Source organism: Girardinichthys multiradiatus, chromosome Y, assembly GCF_021462225.1.
Source record: "Girardinichthys multiradiatus isolate DD_20200921_A chromosome Y, DD_fGirMul_XY1, whole genome shotgun sequence".
NCBI classification, from domain to species: domain Eukaryota; kingdom Metazoa; phylum Chordata; class Actinopteri; order Cyprinodontiformes; family Goodeidae; genus Girardinichthys; species Girardinichthys multiradiatus.
Genome location: NC_061818.1, coordinates 29,121,319 through 29,137,389, shown reverse-complemented (window position 1 = coordinate 29,137,389; position 16,071 = coordinate 29,121,319). Strand labels below are relative to the sequence as shown.

General features: G+C 39.5%; 1 protein-coding gene across 1 annotated transcript in view; it reads left to right on the top strand.

Moving 5' to 3' along the window:
- Positions 1–16,071, top strand: part of LOC124864060 (BAI1-associated protein 3-like) — a 60,438-nt gene that overhangs the window by 24,037 nt on the left and 20,330 nt on the right. Inside the window, exons 3-10 of the mRNA XM_047358673.1 lie at positions 1,241–1,328; positions 2,189–2,272; positions 2,447–2,554; positions 2,978–3,037; positions 12,418–12,484; positions 12,840–13,053; positions 13,295–13,339; positions 15,638–15,715. Coding sequence (XP_047214629.1) covers positions 1,241–1,328; positions 2,189–2,272; positions 2,447–2,554; positions 2,978–3,037; positions 12,418–12,484; positions 12,840–13,053; positions 13,295–13,339; positions 15,638–15,715 — 744 coding nt within the window. The remainder of the gene's footprint in view (positions 1–1,240; positions 1,329–2,188; positions 2,273–2,446; positions 2,555–2,977; positions 3,038–12,417; positions 12,485–12,839; positions 13,054–13,294; positions 13,340–15,637; positions 15,716–16,071) is intronic.

The following is a 16,071-nucleotide window of genomic DNA, read 5'->3' as shown; positions in this document are numbered from 1 at the left end:
CTTTTATGTAGCCTCTTCCTTCTCTGAGCTTCCTCTGACTTAATTTTAAGCACCTCACAGCTAACTTTGAGTCTTTTGCACTCACTAATAGTGTCCACACTCTGGAGTGTTGTACTCAACTTGACTTTGTAGCACTTGGTATAGTGCATTTACTGTTCGAAAATACTTGTATCAGTCAGTCACTGGTCTGATCAGGATAAAAATAAACCCCTATAGTTGTAACATACTATAACTGTGAGCTGCAGTCCCACTAGATTTATATGCAGGAAAGAAGAATTAATCGGACATTTTTTCTTTTAAACATACCACCTTTCAAATATATATTTGGCCTGAAATTAGTGAAAATGTTCTTAGTTCTCCCAGCATGACTGCCATTAGTCTCCATAAACACCTTAATAAGTTTGCCATCCGCTCTCCCACCATGGTGAAAGTCAGTGGGTGCTGGGATGGGCTGCCATATGCCTGGTGTGAAGTGATTACGCTAATAAAGAAGGGAGTAGGGGCTCTTCTGCACAGTGTTGCCTGATAGATGAGGAAGAAGACAGGATCATGGTGGGAGGGGATAGTCAGGATGAGGCATTAAAAAAAACACAGCCCGAGTGATCCTGGCGGTTCCACTACAGCTCACATCAGGGCGGCTGTCCGTTATTTCAATTCAGGCTAGAAGGAAGATAGCCCTTGGGAGATTTTGGAGGAAGGAGGGGTTGGTGAGAGGATGGTTTTGGTGGGGATTCCCAAGGTGCTCTGCCAGCTACCCTTTTCCTGAATGTGCCCTCATCACCATGACAACTGTGGCCAGCAAGAGTTTGGGGAGTCATTCCCACCTGGAAGAAACAGAAAAGCATCATTTGCATATTGGGCACAACCTGACACATAAAATTTGATTAACATGCCTCATGCGGAGTGTAATTAAAAGCCCTCTAATGCTAAACAAGAGAATGTGTTTATACATCTGAAAAAACGCAGACAGCAGGAATTGAAATCCTGTAGGTCAGCAGAACCAGATCAAAAAGATTGTGTACTGATAGATCCTGTTGAAAATGTGTTAACAACATGCTCTTTGATCCCACCAATGTCAATGAACCTGGATATGTGTTTACTCAAAACCCATTACTATTAATATGTCAAGCAAATAAGGTGATGTAGCCTATTTAGGTCACATTGTGCAACATGTATTCTCTCTCTTTTAAGTTGTAGACATAAAAGCATTTTTTCTTTATTTTGCTCCCTTTTTTGGCAGGGTTTCAGAGGAAAGTGTGGAGTTCTTTGAGCGTATGAATGCCATCCTGCAGAAACAGAAGAACATGATGCGGGCAGCTCAGGCTGAGGTAACCCTAAACCAACTTTCACCTTTCCGTCTGTTACACACTTAAAATGTGAACAGTTTGTGTTGCAAGCAGGGCACAGAGCTGTCTTTCAGCCCACCACCATGACCACTATGACGTCTGCAGACAGAAGGACTGGGTCAAAAGGGTGCTCAGAAGACTGGGAGCTCAGCTGTTACAAGCTGCTGTCAATTGATATGTTTGCTCAGTATTTACTGCCACAGCAAGACATGAGTGATGAGAGCAGCTCATGACTTCACAACCAAATTGCTGCATGTTCACACACTAAAATTACACTAACTGTTGATGTTGGTCGAGACATAAAGAATGTCCACACTGATTTACAAATTAACAAACTGATGGCAGAGAAGTTTGTATTACCTTTGCAGTTGTAATGTCTAAATATAGAACAAAGTGTGGGATTTCTTCAGTTTTTAATCCTTAATTCAGTTATGAATTTATATATATATTGTGTAAGTCATTCACTGGTTTTAACCATATACACTACAACCCTTAAAGCATCTGCAGATTATCCTGGGGGCTGCATGTGAGAATGTAAATGTGTCCATCAGAATAATGCAAGCATTTATGGATCATAGCAGCCAAATTCATAGAAACTGTAAACAGAGCAGGTAATTTTCCAGAATTCACAGTAATCTGAAGTCCATGCGGATGACATTTAAAGCTCCGTAGTCCTTTCTGATCAATTTATTGTGCCGCCTGAGCAACATTTGTGAAGTATTTTCATTTGACCTAATGATACTTTCTAATACCTATCTGCGATCTCAGCGTCTCCTCTACTGTCACAACCTTTTATCAGAAGCATGTTCTATTGGGCCTAAACTAAATATTTCTCCTTGCAGTGCCAAATAGGGCCATGCACATTGCCACCACCACAAGAGCATGTGGACCAGGCCTTGATTTCTGAAAGAGTCAGCAGGACAGAGGTGTGTCGGTTTGTTTTTGCTATTTTCATTGTGCTTCAGCAGGAGTTATGTTTTAGAAGTCAGCGGCTTTTATCCCTGCTTGTGATGTGCAGCAGAGCAGAAATCATGTAGGGAAAAGAACTTGTGCATTTATTTTTGAAAGGAAGTTATTGAGTGGAGTGTGTTTTCATGTAGCTGAATCTGCTTTATGAGGAAGCTGTGTACACAGTGATCAACAGGGTTGGCATGCCTACTCCAGAACATGTGAAAAGTGACGACGAGCTGCTTGCTTACCTGCTGAAGGTATCTATCCATCCATCTGTCTGTCTGTCAGTCATGTAATAATCACACACACAACCAAAGAACAGACTGTATTCCTGGAGTGTCATTAAATTTCTGTCAGTAACACTGATGGTGGCCTCCAAGAGAGTGTTATTTGTTGTGAGGAGGCTGTAAGAATTCAAGCAGATGCTCTTGGCTCAAAACTGATTAAACATCAAAACTCAGTTACACTGTGTACTGATATTCAGCCATAATTATTATACACTAAAGATTGTAGCCTTTTGTTTGTCTGAAGTGGGAGTCTTATTTCTAAGATTTTCCCAACAGTTCAGCTACTAAAGAAATAATTTAAGATCTCTCAGTAATTTGTTTGTGCACAATTAGTAAACATTACGTTACATATAGTCCCATAATAAGGATGTTATTACAGTTTTTTTTTCTAAGGTGTTTGATATGGGTGACGAGGAACATGATATCATTCTCCAAAAGGTTCAAGAATCAAAGGTGAGGCCTTTTATTCTCTTAATGTCTAAAACTGAAATTAGATGTACGGTCTTGCAATGTTTTTGTTTTTTTTTCCTGTATTGTTCTGGGTTTTTTTTTTTTTTTCAAAATATCTATAATGCTGCCATACTAAATAACAATGTAAAAATACCGTAAGCTTCCTCAACTGTTATGAAACCAAATGCTGTCAGCCAGTCCAACATCTTTATTAGCGTACCCTGTCAACAAAACAGGGCAACAGGGCACTAACTTGATTACTTTATTTTATATTTCCTAATGAAAGTCTCACATAGATACAGTAGAGTATAGAGCTTGAAACACTCACCTTCATATCCCTGATTTGAGGGCTATATATAGCCCAATGTGCGTTCTCAACCACAGGCATCCTTTCCAGCCCATTAATTACCCCTAAATTTCCTCTGCATTTACTATAATAAAAATAAATGATCAGGGTAGTAATTTACTTTAGAAATAATGCCCGGGTAGGTAGGTAGTTCTTTTGGATTGAGGTTTGGGGGAGGGGGGTTGCTAAGCATTGCGAATTAGCAGAATGTTTTTAGCAATAGGATTAAGCCTGAATAATATATCACAAATTTATTGCAATATCACTGTATGCAATATGCATATAGCAAAGCACTGCTTGGACTGCAATACATGTTAGTTCATTATTTTATTAGTCCTATGCATGTATTATATTTGGTGACACTTGTTGTTTAGTGCAGCATAAAAATGTTTAATAAAGGCAAGAGGTGGTAAGGTGATAAAGTCATTGAGAAATTACAACTAAGTTGATGTATGGCCAAAAAAGCAGATGTTTGCAAGAACCAGCTTTTCCAGTAAAATTTTGCTGTTGAGATAGAAATAATGAATAGATTTTTTCCCAGATGCTGGACAGATTATAGACTTTGGTAAAAAAAAAAAAAAAAAGACCTCAGAGAAGAAAGACATCAACATTGCTTAATTATTGTATTGCTTATTCTAAGTCTTATTGTTTTAGCAGAAATCAATAACATTATTGTATAATGCTGCTCTGATTATTATTTAATCATCTCAGCTTAAATTAGTCTACAGCTCATGTTTTCTGTTAACGTTAACTGTTTTGTTGATATCTGCTCACAGCTATCAGAGGCAAAAGAGCAAGTAAATCATAGAATCAAAGTAGTATTTTTGGGTTGTAAACTGTTTATGTTCTGAAGCACAAATAAAAACAACCATAAACACTGTGGATTTTTAACAGATTTTAAGTTAAGAAACAAAATGCCCACGGAGTTGTCACATGTGTGGTTAATGCTGTTCAGGGACAATATGATTACAGATATTATTAAAAAGCTGTGAATGTTACAAACTTGTTCTGACATTGAGGCAGTTTTATTTGTTTCAGAGTGTTAACACATGTAATATAATCAGCACCAGGTTATAAACCTATCTGGAACTGTTTATCCTTCCCTCTTCACTCACTTTGCAGGTGAAAACAATTGGGTATCTTTATTGGCCAAAGTAATTTAAATTTGCGAAAGTTACACCTTTGCATAGACTTTGTAGCAGCTTAATCCCATTAAGCCCAACACTATTCATACACCTGGCACATTTAGATTTAAAGTCTTCTTTTCATTTACTGACATGTTTTTTCTGGCTTAAAAAAATGTTGAAGTTTTGGAGTGACCCAGACAGAGTCCTGACTTGAATCTAATAAGAGCTAAGGGGGATGTCAAGAGGGGGCCCTTCAGCCCCAAATACTTGGAGATCATCACCAAAAATAAATAAATAAAAATACCAATGGAAACATGCAAAAAGCTTGCCAGCGATTATAATTGTTTATTTGATATAATGTCAATGACATTTTTTCTATTGATTACTGAGAAAGATCTAAATAATTTTCCATGGTCTATTTAGGCAACTGTGGCTCAGTAGGAAGAGTAGTTGTCTTGCAATCAGAAGGTTGTGGGTTCAATTCCAGCTTCCTCCTGCCATATGTCGATGTGCCCCTGGGCAAGGCACTTAACCTCAAGTTGCCTACCGATCTGTGTATCGGTGTATGAATGTGTGAGTGTTAGTGAGTGCAATTGGGTGAATGTGGTGCTAGTGTAAAACGCTTTGAGTGGTCTGTATGACTGGAAAAGCGCTATATAAGTTCAGTCCATTTATCAAAATGTATTTTTTTTAATTTCTATTCCTTTCACGTTTGTTTTTTTTTTTTACTTTTGAGAGATGCCTGTCTCATTTTCAATCAAAAACAATGTTCTTGGTTAGATAAAAGTTTTAAATTTAAAGCTGCCAGGTATGTATGATTAATTTTGGGTTTAACTGTTTAAGTTATTTACTGTAATTGCTGTGACAGAATCATTGGTTATAGATTTATTGCTGAAAAATAAGGCTCTTTATTTTCATGGTGAGAGACTCTCTCTCCCACACTCAGCAATGAATCTGTGGATATATTTCAGATGAATGACTCTTTTTTGGACCCCACAGTGCAGACAAACAAAAGAAACAGCCGGGGGAAATAACAAGGTTCCAGCAAAAACATTTTGGGTCTCTAAGGCAAAGTATACCTTTAGACGAGCTCACATAAAGACAGCAGTTAGACAGCACTACGTGAGACAGACTTCAATTTGAGATGAAAGGTCATGTCATTTTAATATTTGTCATTTTTTTCTTCACTGATTTGACCCACATGCAGAATGAAACTCAGGATGCAGCAGAAACGTTTGACAAGTTTATTTTGACAGGTAGTGGATATTGAACTGGAACCGGGACTGGAGGCACAGCACTGTACGGGAAAGGAGGACAGGTAAGTACTCTGGAGACAAATGGGGATTACTGGGAACTGGATTAAGATTTTTGCTTACTGTTTGATGAAAGGTGGTTGGAGTGGAGGAATGATGCAGAGACTGGGAGGACTGCTGTGGAAACGACGAGTTATCCAGGAAGATGGTGAGTACTCTGCTGAGACTTTGGGTGAGTATTTGGCAGTTGAATTATCCAGATTAATATTACTGATTTGACGTTACCTGGTGAGGATTCGTTGAAGCAATCGGTGGAGTGTGAGCAGGGTTCGCTTGCCTGGAGATGTCGGTATTGAGCTGTCAGCCGGAGCTTGATTTAGACGAGCTCACATAAAGACAGCGGATCAAGTCCCTGCGACTTGAGTCCTGGTCTCAAGTCGCAGGGACTTGAGACCAGGACTTGAGGTTTCCTAGGATGGAGCATAAGAGTGGTAAGAGACAATGAACTTTAACTTTAGACTGAGATCTCATAGCTTGGCCATTTGGAGTTACCACAGAGGTTAACACTCAGGCACTGGAGTGTTGACAGCTCCACCTTCTTATACTCCTCCAGGTTGATGGAAATGAGGAACACCTGCTACCCTCCACACCAGAGGATCTTGGTGTTGTCTATGGTGAGTAAGTGTTAGAAGCAGGCAAAAAACAATACATGAACACTCCCAGACTCTGACATCATCCTCCCCTCAATGGTCGCCTCCTGGCGGCTGAGAAGAGGAAGAAGGCAGAGAAGCAAGATAATCAGTGATTAAAGAAGGGTCGCAAATGAACGACTTGGGGACCCAAGTACAGTCCTCCGGACCGTGGCCCTCCCAATCGACAAAGTATTGCCAGCCCCTACCCTGCCGACGGGAGTCTACGATCCGTCAAACCGTGTAGATAGGATGCCCCTGGAAGTCCCAGGTGGGTGGATGGGGCTCGGCTGGAGGGCACAAAGTGCTGGTGAGGACAGGTGTCAACTGGGGGACATGAAAGGTTGGATGAATGCGGAGGCCGGCAGGGAGACGGAGACGGACTGAGGTGGGACTGACTATGGACTCAGTTTCGTAAGGACCAATGAATCTGGGTGACAATTTATGGACATGGATTTTAAGGGAATGTCTCTGGAGGATAGCTAAACCTTCTGTCCGGGTAGATACTGAGGAGCAGGTGAACGTTTTCTGTCTGTGTATACCTTGTTTTGGTGGGCTGTGCGGTGGAGTGCTCGAATGGTTGATTGCCAGACCTGTTTACAACGGCGGATGTGATGATTTACATAGGTGACGGCTATTTCCTTTTCATCAGCAGGAAACACAGGGGGCTGGTAACCTAGAGAGATTTCAAAAGGTGAAAATTCAGTGGCAGAAGAGATGTGAGCATTGTGATTGTATTCCACCCTAAGGTAAACATTTGTTCCAATCTGAAGGGTTAACGAATGTAAGGCATCTGAGGGTTGACTTGAGTTCCTGGTTCATGCGTTCAGTCTGACCATTGGATTGTGGGTGGTAACCTGATGTGAGTAAATGAGGATATCATCAAGATACACGTAAACAAAGAGGTTTAAAAAATCTCTTAACATGTCGTTAACCAAGGCTTGGAAAACTGCTGGAGCATTGCTGAGACCAAATGGCATTACCAGGTACTCGAAATGGCCAAGGGGGGTCTTAAAAGCTGTCTTCCATTAATCTCTTTGGCGTATCCGGACCAGGTGGTAGGCACTGCAGAGATCTAGTTTGGTGAATATTGTGGCGTTTTGGACTGGTTCAAATGCAGAAGATAACAGTGGAAGAGGATATTTATTTTCTTTCTCTCGTGCGATTGTCCATCCGAGTGGCCAGGGTGATATATTCATTCAAGGTCTTGGGCTCTTCACCCAGAGCTAACTCATCTTTCAATGACTCATCTAGGGACTGGAAAAAAGCTGACTTAAGGGCACAGGAGTTCCAGCTGGAAGCTGCTGCTAAGGTACGAAACTCAATGGAAAATTCTCACACAGGTCTATTTCCTTGTTTCAGTGCCATCAGGTGACGGGCCACACTCATTTGATCTAAATGTAACAAGAACGCTTGTTTAAATACTTGGATAAATTCATCAAATGAACAACCAAACTGACTACAATTCGTAAATCTTGCTTCAGCCCACGAAGCGCTTTGCCAGTTAATAACCCTAAAATGAATGCTAACTTAGCGTCATCAAGGGGGAAAGACTTTGGGGAACGGTTAAACACCAATGAACACTGTAACAAAAATCCTCTACAACTACTGGTCTCACCGGAGAATTTTTCCGGGTTTGAGGAGGTGACGTCACGGGAGTACGGAAGTTGTTGTGAGACTCGAGGAGAAACTGGTGACTCGGCGGCACCTTCTAGTGTCTGGGATGTCCAGATGTTCAGGGCTAGTTGAAGGAGTGAAGCCATCTGATTTAGCTGTTGACTTGAATGTTGTTGTTGTTCCAGGAGGGTATGAAGTGTGGATCCGTGTGATTGGATCTGGAGGCTGTGTTCGGCTAAAGTCCTCCTGAGTGTCTCTGCTTGGTCAGATTAGCCTCAGTGTTCTGTCGTTGTTTTCTTCACTGATTTGACCCACAGGCAGAATGATACTCAGGAGGCAGGAGAAAAGTTTAACAAGTTTATTTTGACAGGTAGAGGATATTGAACTGGAACCAGGACTGGAGGCACAGCACTTTATGGGAAAGGAGGACAGGTAAGTATTCTGGAGACAAATGGGGATTACTGGGAACTGGATCAAGTTCTTTGCTTACTGTTTGATGAAAGGTGGTTGGATTGGAGGAATGACGCGGGGGCTGGGAGGACTGAATAGATGCTGCTGCGGAAACGGCAAGTTATCCAGGAAGATGGTGAGTACTCTGCTGAGACTTTGGGTGAGTATTTGGCAGTTGAATTATCCAGATCACTATTACTGATTTGAGGTTACCTGGTGAGGATTCGGTAAAGCAATTGGTGGAGTGTGAGCAGGGTGAGCTTGCTGGAGATGTCGGTATTGAGCTGTCAGCCGGAGCTTGATCCAAAATGGGTTTCTTTTGAGGCTTGAATACTTAGGCTGAGGCAGGATCCAAACTGAGGACTTAGAGCCAGAGCTGAAGCTCGCAAGGACTGGAGATCAGGACTTGAGGTTTCCTAGGATGGAGCACAAGAGAGGTAAGAGACTATGAACTTTAACTTTAGACTGAGATCTCATAGCTTGGCCATTTGGAGTTACCACAGAGGTTAACACCCAGGCACTGGAGTGCTGACAACTCCACCTTCTTATACTCCTCCAGGTTGATGGAAATGAGGAACACCTGCTACCCTCCACACCAGAGGATCTTGGCGGCATTTAGTGGTGAGTAAGTGTTAGCAGCAGGCAAAAAACAATACATGAACACTCCCAGACTCTGACAATATTGTGATGTCTCATTACACCCATTCTGGATTCTCTTATTTTTAAGTCTGTAACGTTAATGTACTGACACTCAAATTAAACTGGCTGAAATGAACTCCTGGATTACATTTTTCTAAACCTTAACGAAAAGAAGACTTAGTTCATTTGGTTTGTACATCTGTCCATGCTTTTATCACCTCTCGTCAGGACTGTAGAGGCTCTTAATACATCAATCATTCCTGCAGGCATTTACAAATAGTTCGGAAAGCTGCAGCTCATCTTTTAACTGGTACAAAGAAAGTATGGACGCTTAACTCCAGTCTTAAAATCTCTTCACTGGCTTCCTGTCTGTCTTCCCATTAATTTAAAAATTGTATTACTTGGTTTTAAAGTTTTAAATGGTCTAGTACCATCCTATCTATGTGAGCTCCTCAACATCCACACACCTTTGAGAGCACTCTGGCCAACCATCCAGCTTCTCCTTGAAATCAAAGTTAAGATGTAGAGATGACTATTCATTCTCTGTGGCCGTCCCAAGACCATGGAATACCTTACCTCAACATGTCCACATCTGTAATGGAAAATTATTTTAAAGTGCTCTGATATTCCCTTCACCTCTCTCATTTGATTCTGTGTTTTATCACCCACAGGTGACCTTCCATCTACCTCTCACCTCTGACCTCTGTGTTTTGTTAGTGTTCTGTTTTTTAGAGCAGATGGACTCTAAATTCCAATGCTGGAGAGTTTAATGGTTAAGACCCATTATTTAGGATGATGTCAGGAAGGGCAGTTAGGTCTGTTCCTAGATAACCTTGTCACCTTTGAACTCAAGAAGGGTTTGGTTCATAAAGCACAGACTCTTGGAAGTTGAGATAACACAGTCATGTTCTGGTATAAATACTGTGTGTAAATGTTGATCGGGGCTCTGTTTCACTGACTAACCTCAGTGTCAGGGTCTTCAAACGCTGAATGCCTTTGAATAAAACTTATAAGACAAAGTCCGGATTTTCTCTTGTTGTGAGTCAACTTCTACCCACTTTGATAAGAAAATTCCACAACACATCCATCAGAGCATAGAATGGACTAAATGTCTATTACAAAAATCATCTCTTTTGCGTGGCATTTGATTAAGAATAAAATGCTAATTAGTTCTCAGCAATCTTAACTCTTGCGTGTTTTATACATTTTTATTACAGTTTTTTTTTCAATTTGCTATTTTATGACTGTTAATGTTGCTGGGGTCATCCATTTGGGCCTTCGTTGCAGTGATGGACATCGAAGCTGACTTCATCAGAGCTATAAAAGCTGAAAAAACTAACTTTTAAACCACCATTTCTAGCATCTCACGGGATGACGCATTGGAGGCTAATATCTGGAGAGACAAAATTTCACAGGGGAATTTTTTTTCTCCACACGGCCATTCCCGGAAGAGCTTGAAAGCTGGAAATGTGTCTGATACAAGGTCAGAAGATTCATATACCGATCGAAGACCCTGCCGACACCCGGCGCAGGTGAAAAACCCACAGAGGTTTTATTTCCAAGGAGAGGAGTTTACCCTTGTGATTCAGTCGACTAAACGGTTCTTCATATTTTCTCCTTTTGGACGGACGAGAAGTTTACAGTTTTCCTTTTGAGTTGATCATGGACGAGTGATCCCCCCCTCGTTTCCCATCAGACCTGACCCATCTTCAACTGGTGGAGAGAAGAAATCAACGTCGAAGTAATTTTGTTCTTTTTACATTAAATTGGATAGGTACATCTAGAAGTCTGGGCAGGGTGAGGCACAATTAAGGTGATTTAGAATCACCAGTAGTTAATCCAATTTATCACCTTGTTGCATGCAATACTGATTGAAGTGTTTTATGCTGAGGTGTTTTGATTTGCTGCGCAAATGTGCTGAATCGCGCAGCGCGGATGCGATCAGCAAGGTGCATGTGTATGTTTTGTCCAGCTGATCCCAAATCAGCCAGGAGTTAGAAATTGGAGTTTTAAAGTTTTCCATTCAAAGCAACTGCGGTCTGGGCCTCGTGGCCTGACCACTCTTTTGTCCCAGTTTTATTACTGCTGTTTTTCACTGAGTTCCTGCCTCAGAGACTCTTTGTTCGAGATTTGGGGCAATCAGCTGCTAGCGGCTAAGAGCACAGCCCACCGTTACCAGCTGATCGTCGCTATCGAGATATCAGTACACCAGGAGGGCTTTTAACCCAAATTGCACATTTTGTCCATAAAACTGCTGGTTTGATCTTCATAGATATTCAATGCGCATATATTTTCTTTTATTATTATTGTTAGGTAGTCATTTATATCCCCTTTGTGTAGAATAGCGGTTGTTAGTTAGGTGAGGGTTTTTGGACCACAATAATGGCATATCGGAACTATATGGTTTCAATAAATGTTCACATATATATTGAAGAGAAGCATTTGTGTTTATTTTGTGCAAGAATGATTTATCTGTCAAAATAAGGTCGAAGTTCCCCCACCTTCGGTGAAGCGGTTGAATAAACATTGACATTTAGTGGTTTTGGTTATCAATTATTAATGATAAATAACTAATTGCAATTATTAAGAGCTTTGAGCCCATAATCACAACACATAATCCTTACAGTGTAATTGTGAAGCACTTTGGTCAACCTGTTGTTTTTAAATGTGCTACATTAATAATTTTAACATTGACGTTTTAAGAAAACATTGGCAGAAAGTGTGTACATATATTTAAAAATATAGTTTTACAGCTTTATACACTTGCTATTTCTAACCTATTTTTTGAAATATAGAATTAAAAATGACCATATAATGCCTAACAAAATCTAATTCTTTTCTTTATCTTGTTTCAGAGATAAATAGCAAAATCATTTGGGTTCTTGACTATTTTTCTTTAAATCCCATGCAATTTGTTATGTCTTTTTTAATTTTAGTATGAACAGATTATTTACTTAGTTGAGGTCTATTGATGCCCTTGAAGTTGTCTATAGAGAGAAGTGTGACCTCTGACATCCAAAAGCTTTTGTTGTTTGCGTTTGCTTGTATTCCAGGGCCCTACCTGTAAAGAACTAGGAGCTCTTTTGAAATGGTGACACAGTCAGAATTTGCACCTATTGAATCACACAAGAATTGGATCATATACATTCTTATTTGCAGCACTTGATATCCTCATCACCATATTTAATCCTCAACTTTCATGAGAATCAATGTTGGCTGTGGTTACAGGTTTCTTTTATTAACAGATATTCCTTTTTTACAGCGAGCCAGTTTTTCCTTGAGAGTCTCTGTTATGAAAGCAAAGAACCTAATGGCCAAGGATGCAAACGGTAAAACCATTCAAGCTTGAGCTAAGTATTTTGTAATGGAAAATAATGTGTTTCATGAAATAGGCTTGGTCCTGTAATAAAATGCAGCTGAAAAGTTTTTAATGTAACTTAATTGGATTAATCCCCCACTGAATTAGTGGCCATTCTTAAAACTAATGCAAAATGTGTGCTTTCTTGAGTTATTTTTACCATTAACAATGATACACTGTAGGACTATAGAAATTATTTTCAGTTGCAGATATATTTAGGTACTGATAGATGCAAAAAGCAGTATGTTATATGAGACCTATTTTTACCTTCTATAGAGATGCCTCAAAAAGCTCAAATTTATATATTTTCCAAACCTCTGTTACAGGGTATAGCGACCCCTACTGCATGCTGGGAATCCTGGTTGGTCAGAGCCCTCGAGAAACAGAAGAGAAGAAGGAGAGAAAGTTTAGCTTCAGAAAGAGGAGGGAAAAACTGGAGAAACGCTCCAGCACCAAAGAGGTTTTACCTGCCAGGTGCATTCAGGTGACCGAAGTCAAACCAGAGACTCTAAACCCAGTGTGGGACGAGCACTTTGTGTTGTGAGTACCAGGCAAACTTTGAAGCTTTTTGAAAAGTACTGTCCATAATTATTCTTGTGTCACTTGCAGGACTCTCAGTTTTACATGTTTCACACAACGCCTAAAGCCGTTAGTTATGTGACCAGCGCAGCACATATTCACCGCTGTGAAAGCAGCACCGAAGTGTTTATAGTCAACCTTAGTAATGAAAAGGATCAAAAGTCATTATTTGTTGGTGTTTTTTTTTTTTTTTTATTTTTAGTGAAATAGATGATGTCCACAGTGACCGCTTACATCTGGACATTTGGTAAGTTGAGAACACATGTGCATTGCTGCTTCATCATAATTTTTTATTTATCAGTTTTTCAGATTTCTTGGAGTTGCAGAAAAAAAAACAACTTATAAAATCTACCAAACACTAGAAGAAACAACAGTAAAAACATTAGAATTGCTGTCATATGTGGAGTTATGTAATAATTAATCATTAAACTATTTACGGTAATACTGTTTTAGTTTTTTTTTTAAGAAACCCCAGAATTACTTGTCAGCATGCTTGAGCTTCATTTTCAGATGTTATCTTTAAAGTAAACAAGAAGTTTCTCCAGAGTATCTATATGAGATCACAGACTGCAGACTGCCTTTATGCTTACAACTGTACTTCAGCAGTTTGCACATGCTCAAAAAAAACCTCTGAATTGGAGATACAAACACAGAGCAGAGCTGTTCCTCCATGCACTGTAGTGCTAGTGAAAAAATAGGCTAATACCATTCTGCAGCCTGTTGCTTGCATACAGATGGAAGAAACCAGTGAGGAACAAATAAAACCATACAGCTTAAGCTGTGAGGAGACGTGAGGAGAAGGCATGAGAAGCAGGTGTGAGTAATCAGGTGAAAATGAGTAGCAGCTGAGACCAATGAAGGGAAAGGGAGCTGAGGGAGGAGAGAGAATGAGCAGGAGCAGAACAGTGAGAGACACAGGGAAGAATTCTAACAGAAATCATTTAAAATATACAAAAACATGAACTAGGAACCTAATTTGCAATAAATGAACTAAAATAGCAGCAACCAGAAAACATAAACAACAGGGAAAGAACAGAGAAACAGACAAGAAGGAAGCTCCAACACCTAAGGATCATAACAGAACAATGTCTGTTTTTATGTGGAATTAACGTTACTTTTGTCTTTATTTTTTCAACAATCTCACAGTGAAATGACATCTTTCTGCTATAGGTAAAGGGAACTAATACTCATAACTTAATAGAACAACGCTTTAAAAAATCCAAACCAACATTTTTACTTAAAGTTTCCATTCTGCCTTAGGTAGGCAGTGCCTGCCTTACCTATTCTGACTGCACTATTCATTAATACTTCTCCTGCTCTATCAGTGCAAACAAGACTCTTCCATTCCTTGCTTGAGGGGCACATCCCCCCTTTCCATTTAAGGACCATAGCCTCAGGCTTTGAGGAGCCATCCTAGTCACTTCACACATTTTGTGCCAAAAAAGTGAACATGGCTCTTTCTTTGGCCCTACAGGGACTGGATAAGCCTGCAAAAAGAGATCCTGGCTCTCCTTGTACCTGTCACAGAAGCAGACAATCTCCTCCTAGGAGTATATGGTTGTAAGCTTTCTTTAATCCACACAAATAGGTGGACTAGACACATTTCTGACCATTATAGAAAGTCATGTTATAAATTACTTAATTCTGGAATGGTGAAACACATGTCAGTTTGGAAATCAGTGGTCACAGTAAAGCACAATACACTTTACTGCCATTTCAGTTTGCAAATGTACAGAATAATGAAATGTGTTTTAGCAGCTCCATGGTAACACTCTTGAGTAAAGAAGTAATAAACAGATTAAAAATAGGACAAATGGCAATATAAAAACAGAAAAAAAATATCCAACAGTTCAACAGCACTAATGGGGATGAGTGGAGAGCAGGATTGTGCAGAATTAGTGTTGAAGAATGTGGAGAAGGTGACCCAGGGTGATTATATTTACAGTTTATACACGGTGCAAACAGAATGCAGCATAATGATATAATGGGAGACAGAACACACAATGTTGGAGCGAGTTGATTGTTATAGTTTATCTGTGTGCACGTGTGTGTGTTTGTCCAGAACATCCCTAGCTCTGGGGGGAAAAAATGCTATTTTTGAGCCTGTTTGTGCCTATGTGGAAATTTCAATTAATCATTTTAACGCTTAAGAGAGACTCTTACACAACCATTTAAAAAAGTAAATTTGTTGTTTTATATTGTTTTACATTTCCTTGTTTGTATTATATTTTGGTAATAGTATGGTCAGTCACTGTAGATCTTTTTCTTATTTATAGTTCATTAAAATTTTTAATGTTTTTGGTAGTTGTAGAGAATGTATACAATTCACATTTTAAACATGTTGCTAGTCAATAAAACAATTAAAAAAGTAAATTGTACAGGCTGGCCAAAAAAATGAAAAATCCTTTTGTTTTCCTGCACCAAAGTCACTCTATTTGGACATTTCATTTACTTCTCAGTTCTCCTCATGGTTAATCAAACTGAAACATGAACATAGATGAAATACAACCTTGTGCTAACCTCTGAGTAATATCTTGTTCTGCAGGGATCATGATGATGATGTATCTGTCGCAGAGGCCTGCAAAAAGCTCAATGAAGTCAGTGGTCTTCGAGGAATGGGCCGGTAAAAAAAAGCAGTTTACAATGCCTTGAAAAAGTATTTGCCATCTTAAAGGTTTTTCGTCACACTTAAATGTTTAAGATAATCAAACAAATTTATATATAAAAAATAACCAAAGTAAATAAAAAAAGCATTTTTTAAACAATGCTTTTATTTATTATGGCTATTGAAATCCCCCAAAAAACAGGTGCGGTGCTATCAAGCATTTTCAGTTCACCTTGACTGAAATATTTTTGGCCATGAACTTTCAGATCATGCCTCTGCATCTTAATAAAATTTAATTTCAGACTTTAACTAGGGCAGTTTAAAACATAAAATTAGATTTTTTAGCCATTCAGAGTGGATTTACTGGTGTGCTT